The sequence below is a fragment of the Equus caballus genome, chromosome 18 (assembly GCF_041296265.1).
Source record: "Equus caballus isolate H_3958 breed thoroughbred chromosome 18, TB-T2T, whole genome shotgun sequence".
Taxonomy (NCBI): domain Eukaryota; kingdom Metazoa; phylum Chordata; class Mammalia; order Perissodactyla; family Equidae; genus Equus; species Equus caballus.
This window is the reverse complement of record NC_091701.1, coordinates 49550990-49573595: the sequence shown is the minus strand read 5'-3', so window position 1 is coordinate 49573595 and position 22606 is coordinate 49550990. Positions and strand designations below refer to the sequence as shown.

Here is a 22606-nt window from a genome sequence, read left to right as displayed (position 1 = left end):
CTACCTGTTTTCCCCTCATTTTGTTAAGTAGCATAAAGCAAGAGAAATAATGGTTCAGAATGAATTTGACTGTAGATGAGCTCTCATGTTTCTGATTCTTGTGTGCTTTGCTTTCAGAGAATCGCAGCTGCTCCGGCTCTCAGTTTCACTGTGTACATAGCACACCTCCATCCAGGAGGTGCATACCCCAATCTTGGGTCTGTGATGGCGACGCAGATTGTGCTGATGGCTATGATGAGCATCAGAATTGCACCAGGAGGTCTTGCTCTGAAAATGAGTTCACCTGTAGCAATGGACTGTGTGTCCCACACTCTTACAGGTGAATTGGGGATTTAAAAATTTCCCAGAAAACCTCAAATATCCATGGGGGCAGGGCGGACTTATCTGTTAGGCATGGTGGTCACAGTGCCTAGTGCCATGGTACTTTTAGTGGCTTATGAAAATGTTTAGATTTTTTTTAAATAAGAAAAAGAAACTTCAGGGTAAAGAAAGTATTTAATATTAATATATTTGCCTTTATACCAGTGTAGTCATTAAATATAGTTTTAAATATTTTTATGGAGGAAGGGGCCCATGAAGGCAAAAGTGCCTTGGACTTATGAAAGGCACAATGTGACCTTGCGTAAAAGGCCAGGGAGATGAATGAAGTGGGCTTATTATATAAGAAAATTCTTTGTTGAAGCAAGTGATCCTCTTAGTTTTCAGTTTTCCACTTGGAGTAGAGGCATGGGTACAAGAAATCCTTCACTTCTCTCTGCTATAAGAAAAATAACAAGCGTCATACTTGATGATGATAAATGGAGCTTGGCACTTAGGCTCAGAGTCAGTGAGACACAAGGAAAGGCAGGTGAACTGAGAGTGCATGCTCCAGATAAGAAATGCAAATGCTGCTCAGCATCATGCAAGAGTGTTCTTTTTTTGAGAGATATTGGAAATCTGGATTTTCATATGAAATATTCTGATTTTAAATGCTGGAAACAAATTTTAAAATTCTAAGAACACTGATTGGTCAAACAGATTCAGTTCACACCTTGCCAGTTTTGGGGGACCTCTCCTGTGATATTCTGTTTGATTTCTTTTTTTTTGTTTCCCACTGTGTAATTTCAGGTGTACATTATTATGTATCAGTTTCTGTATAGACTGCATCATGCTCACCACCAATAATCTGGTTTTTATCAATCACCATACATACATGCCTCTTTACCCCTTCCCCCCCAACCCCCCCCCCCACCTCTTCCTCTCTGGTAACCACTAATCTGTTCTCTTTATCCATGTGTTTGTTTATCTTCTACATATGAGAGAAATCATATGGTGTTTATCTTTCTCTTTCTGGCTTATTTCACTTAACATAATACCCTCAAGGTCCATCCATGTTGTTCCAAATGGGACAATTTTGTCTCTTTTATGGCTGGGTAGTATTCCATTGTATATATATATATATATATATATATATATATCACATCTTCTTCATCCATTCATCAGTTGATGGGCACTTGGGTTGCTTCCACGACTTGGCTACTGTGAATAATGCTGCAGTGAACATAGTGCATAGATCTCTTTGTACTGTTGATTTCATGTTCTTTGGATAAATACCCAGTAGTGAGACAGCTGGCTGGGTCATGTGGTATTTCTACTTTCAATTTTTTGAGAAATCTCCATACTGTTTTCCATAGTGGCTGCAGCAGTTTGCATTCTCATCAGCAGTGTATGAGGGTTCCCTTTTCTCCACATCCTGTGCAACACTTATTGTTTCTCATCCTGTTAATTATAGCCATCCTGATGGATGTGAGGTGATATCTCATTGTAGTTTTGATTTGCATTTCCCTAATAAATTAGTGACGTTGAACATCTTTGCGTGTGCCTGTTGTCCATCTGTATATCTTCTTTGGAAAAATGTCTGTTCGTATGTTTGATTTCTTATTACTTTCTCCACATGCAGTATTTCAAAAAGTTTATACTTTTTTAGTGCCCCAACTTCTCACTATCCCTACTTAGCAAATTTGGATTTCGGGACCATAGAGAAGGAAAATGACATGTAAGTTTCAATCCTGATGGAATAGGAGAGTAGGAGGACATTAACACAAATAGTGAGTCCAGGAGGGAGTCTGCTCAAGATGGAGGGTGAGTTTGATGTAGTAGGACTTCTTGGTATGCCTAATATGTATGAGGCATTTGGATACATGGAACTGGAGATAAGAAGAGATATTGCATGTGCCGAGGACTGTTAAAGGGCATACACACATATGGAGAGAACAAGAACTGTTAGTTTACAGTCTGCTAGGGAAGGAGATGGAAAAGATATAGGAAGACGTCACAAGAGCAGCCAGCAGAGCTTCTGGGGCCATTTGCGTAGGGGCAGGCAGCTCCTCAACAGGCCCTGAGGTCCTGGTGGCATATAGTGTGGTACAGAACTATGTGTTCATGACGGTGGTCCTGAGGAAGTCAGAGAAGGCTAGATCATGTCCTGTGAAGGCTACAAAAGGAGCAGGGATGTGGCATTATGGCCAAAAAATAGTAGTGATTAAAGAAGTAGATAAATATTGTCTAGAAAATATACTGCTGTGGGATGAGTCGTCCCCTGATGAAGCCCAAGTAGACATTGATGAGAGGTGGTAGCTTGAGTATTGACAACCTGAAGACATTCGGGAGACCGAGCTGTCTCCTTTTGTGGTGAACTTGCATTTAAATATGCTTAGTCTATATTTACCTGATATGGATGTGATCTGTAGATTTTTATTCTCTGTAAGTGGAAGGGAATAAATCTTTATCTGTATTTTCTCCCTACTTGCTCAAGAGTTCTATTACTTTGTACTGCAATTTGGTTCTTCTGAATTACGTAAATATTTAATACCATCAGTCGGATTTATTCTGAAAACCTAGACATAGGATCTAGGGAATAGAATTATATCAGGTCTTGATTTTGATCAGACTCTAGGTTATCTCACTCCCTTTCTGAGCTTTCTGAGCTTTCTGAGCTCTGCCTACATTATTACTATGATCTTGCAGCCCTGCCAGACTTTTACGGATTTCATTCATCTTGTCCTTCCTTTCTTCCTTCCTTATTTCCTTTCTCTCTCTTCTTCTTTTTTTCGGTGAGCTTTCTGAATTGCTTTTGCCAAGGGTTTATGACAGAGGAGAAAAAATTACTGTTTTTCTGGTATGGGGTCTAAAATAACTCCAAATTCTGTTTGCCCGGAGTGCCAGTAGCCACCACTAAGTGCGCTGTTAATGTGCACCCTCTTGCTTGCTTGGCAGAATGTGTGCTCCTGTATTTCATAGAATGGTACAAGGAGTCATTTCTCCTATTGACTTTTTCTCTCTGGGCTTATTACTGACGCTCCTGAAGAACCTGGATAAGACTGAGTTGTGAGCAGCTCGCTGGAATACTGACGTGCAATTGTGTCTAAAAACCTAGTGATTTGCTTGCCTAATTGACTTTTTTTTCCTCTTGGATTGAATCTAAACTAGAGGAAAGAAAGCATTGGTATCTCAAATCATTTGGAAATGATCTGGAGACCAAATGGGGCTGAGCCAGCTTGCTTTGATCACAGCTCTCTTTACAGTTACTTGCATGCATTTTGGTATAAATCACATTGGAAGTACCCTAGGTTTGTGGGTGGGAGTGCTGATTAGAAGAACTGACCACAGGTCAGTTGTAAAATTGACCACATTCAACTTTGAAATCTTAATGTTTTTTTAATTCTCTGCCTCTAGTTCCCATGCCTTCCGTAGTGAATTATTTTACGAATTGTCAAACATTAGTTGTTCCCATCCAAGACTCCTTTATACTTAGGATGAGTACTGTTACTGTTAGCAGGACCGCCCTCCCCCCCCCCCCCCTTCAGTAATCATGACTTTCATGGGATCTTGGAATAATGTAGAGAAGAAAGACTAGTCTGGCTCACAGAATTTCAGGAATGTCCTCAGGATGCCTGGGAACGTTAGGTCCCCAAATACCTCCTAGAACTATGAAATGCCTCCTTCCTTTGCCGATTGTCCATGCTAATCTACTAGTTTTCCATCCTTTTCAACACTGTAACCATTCACATGTCATGGTAGGTAGCAGGAGTGTTATAATGAAAAAGGGAAGGAACAGGACTGCTACTGCAAACATTACTCCAATTGGAAGATATGTGTTCATGGAGGACACATCTAATAATCTTATCATTTATAATATATAGTACTTACCCTATGAATTTCCACTTGAGTATGGGCACTTCTATCATATGGCTACCAAAGATATTGCCAGTGTTGATAAACTGTCTCATTATCCGATGAATAGATCTGATGAACAACAAAATTATAAAAGCTGTATTTAATTAATTTATCAACTGGGGAAAAAAAGGAATGCAATTATTTTTAATAGCTCTAGACCCACATTTCCATGGTATCAACCAACACCTGGGGAAGTTGCATGGAATGCTAAATATTAGATTCATCTAGAGCTAGAGATTGGTGGGGTGGAAGAGGATTCTGGGGGAGAGAGGACTTAAGGACAGTGATGATCTTGGTATTGAAATAGTCGACCTGGCATTCAGGTAGATGGAGGAGGAAGCAAAGCCCCAAGTGGGTGATAGTTGAGACTTGTTGTCAACCTCTCCAAGAGTGATACTCGGTCTCCTAACACAGATGTGACTGGCGCAATGACTGTGGTGACTACAGTGATGAGAGGGAATGCTCCTACCCCACCTGCAATGAGAACCAGTTTACCTGTCAGAATGGGATCTGCATTTATAAGGTCTACACCTGCGATGGGGAAAATGACTGTGGAGATGACTCTGATGAGCTGGAGCACCTGTGCCACACCCCAGAAACCACGTGCCACCCCCATCAGTTCAAGTGTGACAACGGGAACTGCATTGAGATGGTGAAAGTCTGCAACCACCTAGATGACTGTTTAGACAACAGTGACGAGAAAGGATGTGGTGAGTATGCGGAAGATTTGGGAGAAGGAAAACGGGAGACTGCTTGTGGATTCTCAACTCTGTATGACTTTCCAGTTTGTCCTCTGAGTAGAAAATTACCAGATTACTATTGTTTGTCTACCAAAGGACAAGGATTTCTTGGTATATGAGGTTAGTACACAAACATTTTTGGACTAATTCGTCAGTTAGGCAGTTCATTACAGAGAACGGAGGATGAGCATATTCAGGCCATCAGTACCTAACAACATTGTTAAACAAGGCAAACAATGCTGATTCTCTTTGAACGCTTGGAATGACTTGTTACCTGGACTGTCCGTCTGCTAGAATTCCTTCGCCTGTTCTTCATTTTCATCCTCAGGTGTTTGAAGGGGACAGTTTTAACCTCCCCCTCACCCCAACCTCCACAAGCAAACCAGTGTAGAATTTATAATACACACAATTAGTAAGAATGTGTTCTCTTCTCTCTGTGTATAGTTTTTGGGTGAGCTTGGCCATGTGTCACAGAACCAGCCAGAGGTAGAGTGCTGGATGGCTCATCCCACTTTGTGAGAGCCAAATGTATATCTGTGATCAGTGATGTCACACTGGTAGTCTGAAATTGGTCATGGTGTATTTGCACCACTGAAATGGAAGATGCTACCAGTGAGAGCATTTTGTTCCCCCAGAGACCGGTTTTACCAGCACATTACTGGCCACGCTCTTTGTACTGCTCTTCCTTCTCTCTCCTGCCATTTTACTTTTTAAATTATTGTTTAAAAGAAGATTGGCTGGTATAGGATTCAAAGTCAAACTTAAGCTTGTTAGTTCTATTAGATATTCAAACCACTGGTGAAAGAGTAAGTTGAGGAGAAAGTTTGAAAAACAGTGACTTTTGAGTAATCTATGGCCTTTAGAAATCCCTTATTGTCTGTCTACTTTCAGCATGATTCATTAAGGATTGATGATGTAGAGTGGAAGTGCTGACTATAGATCATTATCGTGGATCCATTGCTGCCATTTTAGTTTTTCAGTGCTTTTGTTTTTTTTATGAGGAAGATTGGCCCTGAGCTAACATCTGTTGCCAATCTTCTTCTTTTTGCTTGAGGAAGATTGTCACTGAGCTAACATCTGTGCCAATCCTCCTCTATTTCATGTGGGATGCTGCCACAGCATGGCTTGACAAGCAGCACTAGGTCCATGCCCAGGATCTGGACCTGCAAAACCTGGCCTGCCGAAGCAGAGCACATGAACTTTACCACTATGCCACGGGGCTGACCGCCATTGCTGCCATTTTAGGTTCTCTAATACTTGTCTTTAACTTACAGGTATTAATGAGTGCAATGACGCTTCACTCAGTGGCTGCGACCAAAACTGCACAGATACTTTAACCAGTTTCTATTGTTCTTGTCATCCTGGTTACAAGCTTATGTCTGACAAGCGGACTTGTAATGATATTGATGAATGCAAAGAGACACCCTTTGTCTGTAGCCAGAAGTGTGAGAATGTAATAGGCTCCTACATCTGTAAGTGTGCCCCGGGCTACATTCGAGAACCAAATGGAAAGAACTGCCGGCAGAACAGTGACATCGAGCCCTATCTCATTTTTAGCAACCGTTACTATTTGAGAAATCTAACTACAGATGGCCATTATTACTCCCTCATTTTGCAAGGACTGGGCAATGCTGTGGCCCTGGATTTTGACCGAGTAGAAAAGAGACTGTACTGGATTGATAGAGAGAATAAAGTCATTGAGAGAATGTTTCTGAATAAAACAAACAGAGAGACAGTCATAAACCATAGACTACCAGCTGCTGAAAGTCTGGCTGTAGACTGGGTTACTAGGTAAGAAAACACCAAAGAGCTTTTTAAAAGTTAAAAAGTTTTCTGTTTTTTAAAAAATATTCTAACCATGTTTTCTTCTTAACAGGGAATTGATCTTTTCAACCTGAGTTAATATGTGGATATATTTAATGCTTCTGCATGTTTTTTTCCTGCTGTGTACCTAATATTCAAATAGGATACCACAGAATCTAAAATCTAGCGATTTTAAGAATTTACGGTATAATTTTTATGGGAGGGGGCATCACAAAGGAGGAAAGAGCTCTGCTATTGCTGGCCATTCAGTGAACTAGAGATGATTTTAAGGGTGATTCATGAATTCGTTGGTGCATTCAGTCATTTAAAACTGCTTGCTAAGTGCCTCCTACAGGCTGTGCCAGGCACGTGGGGGCTAGAGGTAAGCAAGACAGACTCAGCCCCTGCTTTCCTGGAGTTCACAGCCTTGCTTACAACGCTAGTCATTCCCAGCCTGGGCTGGTCATACAATAAAGGACAGCCAAACTGAAGCTGTTTTATTTTGAGATAGTTCTTCTAGAAGCTGAGGGTCTTTAAGGTGGCAGGTGGTGTTTTAATTGAACTTTACCAGATCAACAACACCTCTTAACATCGCTGTTGAATATTGAATCTATCAGATACTTGGCAGCATAAAGTAGTTGGCTTTGTGGTTAAAGGACATGAAGCTGCAGGCACTTGTGCTCCACATATTATTGCTGCAGTCGGCCCAGACCTACAGAGGACTCTTCCACAGCTTCCCTATTTGACCATCTTAAGAGTAAAGATCCAAAAATGGGGAGGTGGAAAGTTTGCTTCCTAGTTCTGCCTGAATAGTAGCTGGCCTGCCCTGGGACTCAATAAGTGCCTGCTGAGTAGTGAATAAAATATTGACTATGAGAATATGAGCATTTTATTTATAGTGGCTCTACTGGGTGTAAAAAAGCATAGTGATTAATGATTTACAGGAAGAGAACTAAATATGGTACTGTTCCTGCCCCATCCTTTGCTCCAATGCAGGGAAAAAAATATTTTAACCCTGAGATATTGTCATTCAGCCCTCTCTCCCTCAAACTGGTAGGATGATATTTTCCCCTGGATTTTAGCTACTTTCCTCTCCATGTAGGCATGTTCTTGACCACAGGAGAGAACTAGGTACATGTGTGGTAGCGGGGAAGCTAGAGCAAGAAACTCTAGGCTGAGGGTAGGATAAAATATCCTATGACCAAAGTATTTTCTCAGATGTTCAAGAAGGAGCAAAACTAGGCTAAACATTCCTTAAAACACAGAGGAAGAATAGCACCCAGTTACATTTAAGTGCGTAGGGGAGATTTCTAAGATATTAACTTCATTGAAATTGGAAACATTTCCCCAACATCAATAAAGATAGCCACTGCTAACCTAAGGGTGTTTTGTTTCCAAAGTCCTTACTCTTGATACACTAGTTTTTAAAAGCACCGTTATGTACGTTGGAAGATTGTGCTGACTCTTAGTCCTCTTAATTTTTCCATTAGTGGGGATGGAGTGTCTCTTAAAAAGAGTCTGCTGACAAGGCCAGTCTTTCGACTGTGGAATGAAGAGAAATTAATGAGTTGGCAGTAAGCTCAATAGAGTGACGTGCCCTATGGTGTAGCCAACCTTGAATTCCTGCTCTACCTGCTTGCTAATTGTACAACCTCAGGACCTGAGCAGCTTCATCAGGAAAATAGGGATGATAATAGCACCCGCTCCTAGACTTGTTGTGATCTTAAATAATATAATGTTTTAAAAAGTCCTTAGCCTAGGGTCTGAGATTTAGTAAGTATTCAACAAATAGCTGCTATTATTATTGCTATTCTTTGCTTCTGCATTGATGGAATCCAAGACTGTGGCCATCTCATTCATCAGGATTTACTCAGCTGAATGAACTGGCAAGGCTTGTACATTTATGCATACTCATTCCCTCATCCTCAAGCCTAATAAGGATGCTGCTGTCCTAAGCTAAATATTCTGACACCCAGGATGGTTGGATCAGTGCTTACCTTTTGCAAGGAGACATTTGGTCCTTTTGGAAGGGAAATCATTCTCCTTCCAGTTGGAATTGACTATCAGAGCCTAAATGACACTCAGATTCTAGAGGCATTGAACTCTTTGGAAGGTTATGGACACTTTAGGTCTCTGGTGAAAGTTGTGGACCCCTTGCTGGATAAAAGTACTTAACACATTTTATGCTCACACAATTTTGCATCAGTTTTAGAGGATTCACAGACCTCCCAAAGCCCAAGCTACCCTGATGTCAGGTTAGGGACCCCAATTAAGAACCCCTGCCTTAGAGAAAATAAATGGCTCCTATTGACTAGCAATATATTTAGAACTGAAATATCCTTGAGGTAGGAATTTCTGAGAGATTCTAACACATTTTTATAGCTTTTTAAGTTTGACTAAATAAAACCTAGCACAGGATAAGAAACTCATTTTGCCAGCCTAGTCTGGTGGAGCCAGGGAGGAGTAAGATTTCTCTATCCTAAGGATGCCGTGATTCAGTTTCTTTGTGCAGTCTCACTGATACATTCAGACAAGTCTGTTTCCTCAACTCGACCATTTAAACTCTAGTTCATGACACTCATTGCTCTCACTCCCCCTTCCCTGCTCCTCTAAGCCTTTGCATTGCCTAGGGAGGATGCCTTATGCTGCATGAAGAAAGTAAAGCCAGAATCCTGTGTGAGGTGTGGCCCCAGAATTCCCTATGTGGCATCACTTTCAAGTAGGAATTATAGCACACATTCTTGCATCTTCCATTGCAGGAAGGTCAACTATTTTCCCTTGTCCTTGTTTGCTTGGGGAGAAGTACCTTCTAACAGCTGTTGGTGTGATTCCAAAGTAACTTGCATAGGAAATTGGGTGGCTAAAAATGCAATTTCACAAGCAAAATGGTTGTATCGGTAACTTCTGGTTCTCCATTTCAGAAAGCTTTATTGGTTAGATACCTACCTGAAATGCCTGTCTGTCTCTGAGCTGAATGGTCAATACCGCCGCAAGCTGGCTGAGCACTGTGTGGATGCCAACAACACCTTGTGCTTTGAAAATCCCAGAGGAATTGTCCTTCACCCTCAATATGGGTATTGTCTCCCTGTAATCTTGGGCTCTTCTATACTGCCCTAATTCTGCATTTGTTACCAAATAGGCTGTTCACGTAGTTATCTCAAGGCCAGTATTTTGCTGGGATTTGTCTTCTGCTTTTCCTACCTGCTAAATGGTTTAGTATAATGGGTAGAAACATGGCTTGTTCAAATGATATTCATCAGCTATTCTATTTTCTTTGCCATGACACACCATTTCACTTTCAAGTCACATGTTTTGGCTGCATGTAAAGAATATTACGGTTAAAAAAAAATAACCCACCTTTACTGGACTCTCCATGTCAAATCTACTGAAATCCCCAGTTAATCATGTTTATTCTTGAGGATTTCTTGTACCTCATCTTCTTTTAGATTATTTTCTATTAGTTCTTTTTTCTTTCCCAGAGTCTCTGTAGAATGTAAACTCTGTTTCTCTAATTGGAGAAGAATTATGTCTTTTGGCTACTGACTTCTCTTGGCTTTAGGAACTGACCCTTTGTGTTTGCTCCAACAGGTATGTCTACTGGGCAGACTGGGCTAGCCGAGCGTACATTGGGAGAGTAGGCATGGATGGAACCAACAAGTCTGTGATTATCTCTACCAAGATAGTGTGGCCCAATGGCATCACTATTGATTACACCAATGATCTACTCTACTGGGCAGATGCTCACCTGGGTTACATTGAGTACGTACCTAGAAAAGAATGAAACAAACTGGGTAACTGTTGATTCCAAACACCAGGGCTTGTGTTGCCAGTGTTTTATTCCCATGCAGCTTCTAACTGGCCTATGTATTGGAAGTCACTCTAAGATCACTTCTATCTGACACTGCTTATAGGCAGTTCGCTGAGGTCTATAGTATGGTGCAGTAGAAAGAGCGTGAACTTTGAAATCATACAGATTAGGTTTTTATCCAGGTACTTTCACTTCTTATTGTTTTTTTGGTCTCAAAAATGGAGCTAGTAATCTCTCCCCTGTGGTAGTCAGCTTAGTGCTCAACTCATCTTAATTTCTTTATCCCTTTACTTTTCCCATCCCTCCCAAATATATGATTAATTGATTTTAGAATTTGAAAAAAGAAAAAGAGCAAAAGTGTTGAAAAGGTTTTCCCTAAAATACTTTGGTGCATTTATTGATAAGTACAATGAAGCGTTTTATGTAGCAGTAGAGTGTATTAACATTTATTCATATGATAATGCATTTAAATCATTCTAGTAATAGGATAATTTTTTAAAAGTGTGTTAAAAATTATACTGTTCAATGAAAAATACTCATTGTAAAAAAGATAATACACATTACTAACCAACTAGAACATGTTTATTTTGGGGCACTGCTAGTTATGGCCTAGTTGGTCTGCAGTAAGGTCTTCTAAGAAATTATTTATGAAAAAATACCCAGATATACAACCTGTTGCATTCAAAAGCATGGAATTGCCATTAATTCAGCAAAGCTATTTCAAAGGCCTTTGAAATTTCTTTCATTCTGTTAAATTTATTTTGCTGCCAAAGTCAGTGTAGAAATTTTTGAAGTTCTCTAATCTTATGCTCTCTTGGGAACATGCCACTGAGAAAGAAGGAATACTGGGCACACATGCTAGTGCTCTCTCCTCCTATGCTCATGGCAGACATTGTTAATCAATCCCAGAGCCCTATTCTGTTGAACTGACGCTTCCCCGGAATCCTTTCCAGTTAACACATGTGATGAGGACTCCTTCCCACCCCTGGCCTGGAAAGCAGAAGATACTGGGTTGTTTCTCCCGGCTATGCCATCAGCCTCTGCTACTCTCCAACGTCTGTTTTGAGCTCAGCCTTTTGGAATTACCTCATGATCTTAGTGTTGTTTTTTTTTTTTCTTTTTAAATTGAGATATGATTGACATATAACATTGCATTAGTTTCAGGTTTACAGTGTAATGATTTAATATATATATATTGCAAAATGATCACCACGGTATGTCTAGTTAACATCCATCACCACACAGCTGCAATTTTTTTCTTGTGATGTGAGCTTTTAAGATCTACTCTCTTAGCAACTTTCAAATATACAATACAGTATTATTAACTATAGTTACCATGTTGTATGATGTTAGTTTTAAGATATGTTTAGGGTAAGTAGGAAAGAAGACTTTGGAAAATTGAAGGTTATAAGGATTTTGGCATGTGATGCTTTGGGAATACTTACTTGTCCTGGTTCATTTGACATACTAAGGCAATCCTTTAGTGTTCTCTTTGCAGAATTTACCATAGCAGATGCTAACTCACTCTTAGGTAGAGACCAACTTTGGTCAGAAGAAGTAGAATATTACTTCCAGATTATTTGTACCATTTTAATGTAATATTCAGGTGGTGACATCCTTGGCCCTTCCTACAGTGTATGTATCCCCTCTTTGAAGGGACATCATAGAGCTTAGTTAGCTTTCCATAAAATCCTATTTTGAATTCATAGACGCATCAAAGAATTCAAAGAAGCTTCAACAACTTTCTTGTCGGACTTTTGTTGTCCTTCAGGACTTATAGATTGTTCTTGGTCTTGAAAGCTTAGTAGGTTTGATGAAATAGGCAGCATTGATAATGTTTTAAGGCACATTAGAAGCAAAAAGGAATTTTCTAGCTAGTTAATATTCTGTTCACTTTTTGATAAAATCTGTTATAGATTATTTGTGTAGCTGGATTTTAAAATTCAGGCAATAAGTTACCATATAAAAATCCAAGCATAGTATCAGGCACTGTGATCTGAGAATGAATGAAACTTTAATTTTCATGTAGCCATGTTGACTTGATCAGCTGTTGGAGGGGTAGCAATGCCTATGTTCAGAAATAGATTTCATAGACTATGTAAAGCAATACATTTTTATAGAGCATCCAATCCATTTCTTGTACTTGTTGGGATGTGCAAATAAATCCTTGTAGCTATGCCCTGTGATTCTACACTTGACCAAAAATAAGTGTGTCTGAGATCTTTATACCGGGATCACGCAAGAACCAAAAAGGAAGATCTCGAGACTACTTTCTGGTCTATGACTTTTTTAAAGAAGCAGATAGTGACTAAGTTCTGGTCATTTACCTGCAGTTTTATCAACAGAGGCCAAGAAGGTCTTCAGGTTTTCCTGACTTCTATAAGTTACTGTAAATTATAATATTTTGGAAAATATTTTTAATATTGCATGGCTAACATTACCAAGTTTCTTAGTTGCTAGCTCCTTCTACCTCCTGTTTGAATTTTAGGGGCTGCTCCAAAACTTAAAAATATTAAAATATCAATTATTTGACATAGACTCATAGTAATGAATGACACGTTGGAACTAGGAGGACCTGGAAATTTGGCTGTGGATGCTTTGTACCATCTTGAAATCAGAGAACTTCCTCTGGAGGTTTATTCACCTGGAGAAGTATTCATCAATAGTGCCCAGGGCATGATTAATAATAAATGTGCTGCCAGTGTATGCAAAGTTAAGCCTGCGGGCCTATAATTTGACTCATCTAGTATATTCCTCTCAGATTATACTGAGAATTCAGCTATCTCCTAGAACAGCTTCTCCTCTGAGAAGTGTTCAGGAGAAGGCAGAATTCCAGCTTTATATTGTGATTCTCTGATTTCTTCCAGTAACTTGGGATTCATCCCAGTATATCAAAAAGATGATGAATGGAAAACATCGTTGTAAAAGGTTATAAGCCTATGACAGCTGAACCATCTGCAGGAAAGCAGCTGTGGTTAGGAATTAGTGATTGTTTAAACTCCTGTGGCTATTCCTATCTTTTAAGCATCGCTTTTTTAAAGCAAACTTTTACTTCTTTTGTTCAGTCAAAATATACGTTAAGTTTAGCTTTTATTTTATTTAAAGACTAGGAACTTTGGGGAGGATCTGAACTTCAGTTTCCTTTGGAAGGTGGAATGGTATTAATTGATTTGTCAGTTCATCTGTCGTTAAAGGCATTAGGGGAGAGGCATTATCTTCATTGAGTAACTCTTTCTTCCTCTTACCTCAGGTATTCTGATTTGGAGGGCAACCATCGGCACACTGTGTATGATGGGATGCTGCCTCACCCTTTTGCTATTACCATTTTTGAAGACACTATTTATTGGACAGATTGGAATACAAGGACAGTTGAAAAGGGAAACAAATATGATGGATCAGATAGGATGGTGCTGGTGAACACAACACATAAACCATTTGACATCCATGTGTATCATCCATATAGGCAGCCAATTGGTGAGTAGGCGATTCAGAAGTTTGGCACAGTTGCTTTAGGTTCTCCGTATGCCTTTCTTGTGTTTTTAAGCATAAATGTCATTATTTATAAAGGGATTGGTTTTACTTGTTGATATTTTCTACAAAACATATGCTGAGAGTTGAGGGTATGGAAGTATCTTTAGAGTTCATTCTCCTACTCCTGGGAAAGGCTGCTTATAACTCTTCTTTTTCTTAAAGCTTGCTCTATTCTTAAAGACCAGTCTGGGTTTTTTATTTTTTTTTTTTGATAAGAATTAACAATTGTCATGTTTCTATATTTACTTCATCTATTTTAGTGGGAGGACTGAAGTATATTAAAGTGAGTTAAAAATATCATGACATTTCAGCCCTAAATAAGAAAGCTCTTTTGAAAAATAAGGAGATTTCCTATACAACCACAATAAATTATAACACCTAAGAGATTGACAATCATTCCTTAATGTTAAGATTAATCTATTGAAATGATTGATTTAAAAGAAATGTTTAAAAGAAGATTACAATCAGTATAAGATTTATTAAATGTTATTTGCATATGATATTGTGTTGTATATTAAATATATGTTATTTTCATTTTCTAGAAGGTAATAATGTTGAGAGGATCACATTTCAGTGTTTCATAAGTTAGGAAATGTGTTTTTTTGCTTGTGAACTTTTATTTCCTTTCATGCAATTAAAGCCATTTTATGATTTATAGGTAATCTAGCAAAGGTCTGGAGTACACTTTGGGGAGAGGATGGATTCAATTAATCCTCCCCTCCAAGTGGCAGCCCAGAGAATTGCTCAGTTTGTCCATCCTCCTCATTCTTGGCCATACTTTTGTTGCCTGTATCCTTAAAATGAGTGAATATAGTATCTGCTGGAAATTAAAACTTTAACTTGGGTTCTGGGCACGTGAACGTAAGCTAAGTTTCCAACCTCCTCTCTAAGGACTTTGAGAAACAGCTATTTTTTTAGCCCTAAACACAAGTGGGTATGCCTCACTTCTGGCAGCACATACATCTGTTTTCTCAAAGCACAGGATTGCTTATACAGCTCTACCATCTGTCCTATTTATGACTTGGAAGAAGCATGAAACTAGGATTTTTCTTACTCTTAAAGAGGTGATAAGTTTGATGAGGTGGGTGATCAGCTCGTTTGTGCTTAGTAACCTGAATAAACATATCTGTTTCTTCTCCTTTCACTAGTGAACAATCCTTGTGGTACCAACAATGGTGGCTGTTCGCATCTCTGCCTCATCAAAGCAGGAGGAAAGGGATTCACCTGTGAGTGTCCAGATAGCTTCCAAGCCCTCAGGCTGGATGACAGAACCCACTGCCTGCCCCTGTGCTCTAGCACCCAATTCTTGTGTGCTAACAATGAAAAGTAAGGTTCTCTCTTCTCTCTCCACAATTCCTCTCTGTCCCTTGGACATACAGACCTTCAAGGCTTCAGGAGGTGGGAGCTTTCCAATGAACCAAGATTTTGGCTAATTAATTTGGTTCATTTGGAATGTAGCAAGACTCTCAGTCTCCAGCTTCAGATAATTTTTTCATGAATAGGTGGAATTTGTTAACCAAATGGTTATGCTTATGTATGCAAGTTTTTATATCTCTAGAGAGGAAGCAAACCATGTGTTTTTTTAATTTTTAACAAATTGTTCTAAGTGTCAGGGCCAGAGTGTATGTAAGTGTATACTGAAAAATAGCCCTCAAGAGTGATAGAATTTCTCTGTCTTTTCCGCACATATATTGGCATAGCTCCTTACTATGTCAGAGATCCAGGTACACATTCAAATCTACTTTTGATCATTTGTGTTTGCTATGAAACATGGCCACAGGTTATTTCCCTAACAATGGCCATAGGCCATTGATGACTAAGGGGAATGAATCACAGAGTGGAGTGGGGAGAGGCATTAATGCAAATCATAGCATCTAAGATTCAATGGCAGATTATTTTGATGATTAAATAGATATCTTAGATTAAGAATCTAGCATACACTTATCACATAGGCTCTCAACAAACATGAGTGTCCTCTGCTTCCCAGCTAATACATGAGTGTTTCTTTTATATCACCTTAGCAGACAGTCCCAACCAATCTCTGCTTCCAGAACCACGGCTCCAAACACACACGCCGCTGTTTGTTGTGGCAGGAATTTTATCATCATATTCAAAGCATTTTTTCAGCATGTATTTGGGTCTTAACAGACTTGTTCTGTCTCATCTATTAATGTTTTCTCTGAAAATACACCACAGGAACCAAGGTTAATTGATCCTCTTCTAGGGCCGTGAAAGAGCTCATGCATGTCATTACTTGGAGTTCGGTTTTGACATCTTTCCAGATGGCTGTTGCCTGCTTCTCTACCCGTAGTGCTTCGCTAAGAGAAGTGCTCTATTTTCTCTGTGCAGGTGTATTCCTATCTGGTGGAAATGTGATGGGCAGAGAGATTGCTCAGATGGCTCTGATGAACCCACCATTTGCCCACCGCGCTACTGCCGGTTAGGACAGTTCCAGTGCAAGGATGGCAACTGTACCAGCCCCCACTTCCTGTGCAATGCTCACGAAGACTGCCCTGATGGGTCTGATGAAGACCATATTCTTTGTGGTGTGTTGAATTGCTTTATGCCTTCTTTGCCCACCTCTATAGTTGATTGTGTACAATCATTATTTTGTGGGTATATTCCTGAATATCGTAAACCAAAAACCCATCCAAAGTCCTAGGAGAAAACTCAGAATTCATCCTATATCTATTTTTATAAAGTATTTTTTGAAATTCTAAGGTCTCTACAAGGAAAATGGTTGAGGTAAATCATAAGTTGTCTATATTGGTGGTTCTTTACCATATGTGATACATAGAACCCTCCTTGAGAGCTAATGCTGAGGGCAAAATGAGGGTTTCCCACCCTCATTTTAAATAAAGACTCTCTCTTGTAGCATTTACTTATTTTTCCACTTTTAAAAAGCTTCCCCTCCAAAAACCCTCCAAACTAAAAACAACATATCAACAACAGCAACAAACCAAAGTTTGGAAACTATTGTCCATTAGAAGAAAAGGGACAGGAGAAGGTGAATTTAGTAGGCCATCAGTGATTCAATTTTTATCCTCTAGTACTGCATGCAAGAAAAAGATATTTAAGAATTTAGGAGACAGTAATAGTCAAAGGAATAAGTGCCCATGTGCTAACTAGCCGATAAAAGTGCATTAGGACATAAATCCTCCACAAAGAAATTACCATCGAGTTCTCCAGGATTGATTGGTGTAAATTAGGAGCTTCTGTTCCTGACAACTTCGAGGCTGATAACCAAATGACCCTGCTTGCAGAGCATCACCAGTGTGAGTCCAATGAATGGCAGTGTGCCAACAAACGCTGCATCCCAGAAGCCTGGCAGTGTGACTCAGAGAACGACTGTGAGGATAACTCAGATGAAGACAGTTCCCACTGTGCCAGGAGGATCTGCCAGCCGGGCTATTTTATGTGTGCCAATGGCCGCTGCATCCCTCAGAACTGGAAGTGTGATGTAGACAATGACTGTGGAGACTACTCAGATGAGCCCATCCAGGAATGCAGTAAGTTCCTGTGGGAGGAGCGTGGCCTCACCAGGAGCAGGAAACAAAAAGAACCTCTGTGTGGACTGAGAGAGGATGTGGAGTCCTCTGCTTCAGCCCCACGGGGTACTCCTTCTTGATTCTCCCTCCTAACTCTGGCACTGCAGGCAACATATAGCTATATGGCTTGTAGGTTGAACCAGACCCTTTTTCTGAAGTGGGTGATTCCTTTTCTTGATACATTGAATGTCTAACTGTCCAGAATATGCCAACAAGAACTTACATTTTGTATATCTAGTACTTTCTCATTTGAGCCTCAGAGAAACATTATCAGGTAGGGAAGGTGAGTGTTACCAATTCCCATTTTACAGATGAGAAAACTGAGGCTCACCTTAAGTGCATGGTCACATTTCTGTTTAGTGGCAGAGCGGATACTTCAACCCAGGTTTTTTTTTACTTCAAACCTAGTCTCCCCCAGCACCCCCCACCCCAATTTTGTACTGCGACATGAGTGAGTGGTACTGATATAGTGAGAAAATTTAGGACTCTATTGGAGCCAGCCCAGTGATTGAGTGTTAAGTTCACATGCTACATTTTGGTGGCCCAGGGTTCACCAGTTTGGACCCTGGTTGCAGACCTATGCACTGCTCATCAAGCCATGATGTGGCAGCATCTCACATAGAGAAACTGGAATGACCTGCAACTAGGATATACAACTGTGTGCTGGGGCTTTGGGGACAAAAGGAAAAAAAAAAAAAGGGAGGAGGCAATAGATGTTAGCTCAGGGCCAATCTTCCAGGAAAAGTACTTAGGACTCTATCTTTCTGCTCTTGGTGAACAGATCACACCTAAAACAGACACATGTTGCCAAAATCAATTTAGCTGGTGACAGGGTAATTGTTACTCAGCACCACATGCTAAATATGACAATGGAAAGATGTCTTTTGGTGGCATTTCCTGGCAGGACTGAGGCTTTAGTCCTGACTTTGCTACTTCTTCTCTTTTCAGTGAGCGCTGCCCATCGCTGTGACAACTATACGGAATTCAGCTGTAGAACGAACTACCGCTGCATCCCACAGTGGGCTGTGTGCAATGGTTTCAATGACTGCAGGGACAACAGTGATGAGCAAGGCTGTGGTAGGAGAGGCTGCAGGGGAGTTGGGAAGGGACAAGAAAACTTAAGTGTCAAGTGCCATTATTAGAGGATGAGAGTGGATTTGCATGTCATCTTTCTTTGTTTACCTCTGAAAAAGGGCCATCTATTGATTCTTCTAATACTATGCTATATTTTTATAGCGTTTTACACGTTATTGTGGGAGTTTAATTTATATCATCTTACCCAAAATCTCATCCCAAAGGATACTATAGTGGGGAAGACATTATTAAGATATTAGGAACGTGTAATTTCTCCCGAAGGTAGAATCTTATTTATACTTGACAAGTTTAAATTGTTTGTCTGATCTTATAGACTGATAGAAATTGATAGGAGGAGTAGAGAAAAGATTTGGTGTCTGTTGCTAAAGAGAATATTTCAAAATCAGAATTTTTTTATTTGGAGACTTTCATATTCTGAATGTCTCTCTGACTTTCCATATCATCTATTGGACAGCTGTAGTCATTCTGGCAACTAGGAAAGAATTTATGGATAAAAGGCCAAACAAATTAATGGAATTTGTCAAGATTAGGCATACGCTAACTTGAAATCAAAACGTCTATGAATATGTGTGTTAGATTTAGTTGGGAGAGAGGTAAGGAAAATAATGTTATTTTAATAATAACACTGAATCTAATCAGCTAAAGACAATGTGTTGGAAATGTTGTATTCGCTGGTGGCATCACTTAACTTCCTTTCTATGCCTTTGTTGTGAATTACAAGCCAGATACCAATTCATTTTTTGAACAGTTTCTACAAAAGAGAGTGGGTCTAGTTTCAAGCATTAGGATAGGTTCAGGTTAGCAAAAAGAGGAATTTGGCAGTGAATAGTGCTGGCATTCCTCTTTCTGGGAGTTTTGAGAATATGGTAGCATAATTCTCAGACTGTCTTACAAGGAAGCCAGTACTACTTTGGTATTTCTTGACCATTGGCTTCTGAAGTCTTTGCAATGACTACTCTGCAGAGGAGATGACGTGTAACCCTGTGGGAGATTTCCGCTGTAAAAATCACCGCTGCATCCCTCTTCGCTGGAAATGTGACGGGCACAATGACTGTGGAGATCACTCAGATGAGGAAGACTGTGGTGAGTTCAGGATTCTCTCATCCTTATGTGCTCCCAGAGCTGTGATGTCTGCTCTTTGTCCTTAGTTCAACTGTCTATGCCATTCATCCTCAAAGGGTACGGCGACAGCTACTTGACATCTTGCTTTCTGCTGACTGGTACATTTCTACTTTTTCTTTAACTAAAGACATAAGCATCTCCTTCTGAGATGTTTATAATCAAGCTTTGGGAGGAAGATGTTTGCCCAAGTATGTCTTTTGTCTGTTGAATTTGTTTACACCCAACTTTTTTTTCCAAAAAGAACTTGAGCTGACTTACAATAAAGGGCAAATATAGTAAAATAAATAGAATAGAAGCAGAAAATCAGGACCAAGAGAAGTACAGAAAGGAAAGGTGCTAACCCAAAGACCCTGCTTTTTAAGCTCTTGCCCCAAAATGGCCTTAATAGCAGATGAAAGAGAACTTGTATTTTGGATTGTCATCCTTCCTGGAATAGCTGACTATTTTAAGAGGTCTAATGGTCAAATGACAGGTCAGGTTTTAGTTCTTCTCTCCCAGTGAAGGTGCTGACTACAAGGAATTGGACAGGGAGGTCTTGGAAAGACAGTCAAAGGTTAGATACTTAGTCCTGAATAATTGAGTGTATTTTGAAAACAACTTTAATGAGGCCTAGGCCTGAACATACATCATTGACTCATGATATATGTCAAATTCAGAGGGACTAAAAAGAAATACATTCTAACTTTAGTCAGCTTTTGGATGTAAAAAATGAGAGAATAGAAAATTGAGAGAATCAGGATGCTGATTACACCTGCCAATATCACCTAAAAACTTCTTATACAAAAGGGCAATCTAATTGGCAGTTTATTGCTTATAAGAAAGTTTATGTTGAATCCTATAGGAGGTTATCTAGAGTTTCATGAAATCAAGTTATCTTGAGATTAAATCACCTTTGGACAAACCTCTTAATAAAGGCCATTCTTTACAGACTTAAAGTTGAGGTGGAAGGTCTATTTTTGGAGGATGGAGAGCCTGCCCAAGCAGGTCTCTGGGATACAAGAGGGCGTTGGGTGCTGAGGGCACTTAAGCTAACTCACAAGCCTGTCTCCTGTGTATGATTCCTGGTGCCCACTGATGGCCACGTGGCTTTCCTTTTCAGTCCCCCGAGAGTGCACAGAGAGTGAGTTTCGATGTGGTGATCAGAGCTGCATTCCCTCTCGACAGATCTGTGACCATTTTGATGACTGTGGGGACAACTCAGATGAGCGGGATTGCGGTAACTGTCGAAGTTTTTTGAGAGGCTTTCCATAGAGTCATGTACTAGGATCAGCATATTTGTACTTCAATTGTGTTTGTAAGGTTTTCTAGAGTAACGTGATTTTTGTGTAATTTGTTTAATATATAAACCATAGCATTAAACAGTACCTTCTGCTCTGTATTTTCTATGCTTTATCTTTAACTCATAGCAGTCTAGATCAATAGTAATAGTGGAAAATAGCAAGAGATTTTTAAAAAATCTCATTTGAACTTAAAGATTTCCTAGGAGCAGACTTTAATCTGCATTGCCCTTCAAAAGAAAGTAAAAACATTGCTCTTCCTACTATTCCCCAGAAAGTGGCCCTAGTAGCTCCCTGGTGTAGAGGTCACAGGATTAGAATAGTAATCATAAACTCCAAGTAATTTTTATAACTCTTGACTGATTAAGGGTTGGATCTGAGAAAAATCAGCAAACATTCAAAGTTGGGGGATTGAGATTTCTGAGGAAAAACTTAAGAGCTAAAGATTATTTAATAGTGGAGAAATAGGTACTTCCATCTCCATATCTTAACAGGGAAGGTGTGAATTTTGAGAGTTCATTTACTCGCTAACGACAAGTTGTGGGTTTGCTGTGAGCCAGTCACGGGGTGTGGACAGGAATGTGATGGAGTACTTACAACACTCCATGGAGCTAATGCCTGTCTGAGAATGGAAAGGCCTTCTGAGAATGCCAATCTTTTCTCTTCAGACATGAGAACCTGCCATCCTGGGTATTTTCAGTGTAATAGTGGACACTGCATGCCTGATCAGCTGAAATGTGATGGATTCGCCGACTGTTTTGATTCTTCTGATGAAGCCGCTTGTCGTAAGTTGCTAGATACCTGTGGCACTGTTTATCTGAACCACCTCCCCCATCAGCCACCACTTCTTCGATTAAAAGGCCATAGGTATTTTCTCTTCAGCATTCATTGATAATGACCAGTTCACCCGAGATTTGAGTCACCATGTCCATATATTTCACAATAGTCATTCAAGCGCTTTTCGTTAACAATATTGTGCATAGAGAATATATTAAGTATATGGACTAACCAAAGTATTTGTATATTATCAGTTATTATGCAAATCATTAATTGGATAAAAACATTGTGGATAAAAGAAGGATATTTGAGCAATGAATATAGGGATATGAAGAACTTGGATGGGGTATTAGAACGTACTGAATTTACAGCATTAGAAGTTTTCTGAATTGCATCATTGCATATGAAAAGTTATTTAAAAATGTAAAGTCAACATGATCATTCACATTTTAATCTTTATGAATCACTCAATAAATATTAACTGTTGATGATTATCCATGGCAGATATCATTGATGATATGGTTGCCACATCTTAAAACCTGGTTTTAAAGAGTCTATATAAATGGATGATGGGTAAAACCAGTGCTGATACAGCTGAAGAGTTGCACTTGCCTATAAAGAGGAAGTCCAGTGCTATCCACAGAATGACTCACGTCATTGAAAACTGAGCTTGGACCACTGTCTTAAGAA

General features: G+C 39.6%; 1 protein-coding gene across 1 annotated transcript in view; it reads left to right on the top strand.

Annotated features, from left to right (window-relative positions):
- Positions 1 to 22606, top strand: part of LRP2 (LDL receptor related protein 2) — a 197623-nt gene that overhangs the window by 138563 nt on the left and 36454 nt on the right. The window contains exons 48-60 of the mRNA XM_005601570.4: positions 118 to 319; positions 4630 to 4925; positions 6230 to 6746; positions 9680 to 9832; positions 10347 to 10517; positions 13817 to 14040; positions 15246 to 15423; positions 16447 to 16643; positions 17361 to 17606; positions 18594 to 18722; positions 19704 to 19823; positions 20962 to 21078; positions 21808 to 21924. Coding sequence (XP_005601627.2) covers positions 118 to 319; positions 4630 to 4925; positions 6230 to 6746; positions 9680 to 9832; positions 10347 to 10517; positions 13817 to 14040; positions 15246 to 15423; positions 16447 to 16643; positions 17361 to 17606; positions 18594 to 18722; positions 19704 to 19823; positions 20962 to 21078; positions 21808 to 21924 — 2667 coding nt within the window. The remainder of the gene's footprint in view (positions 1 to 117; positions 320 to 4629; positions 4926 to 6229; positions 6747 to 9679; positions 9833 to 10346; positions 10518 to 13816; positions 14041 to 15245; positions 15424 to 16446; positions 16644 to 17360; positions 17607 to 18593; positions 18723 to 19703; positions 19824 to 20961; positions 21079 to 21807; positions 21925 to 22606) is intronic.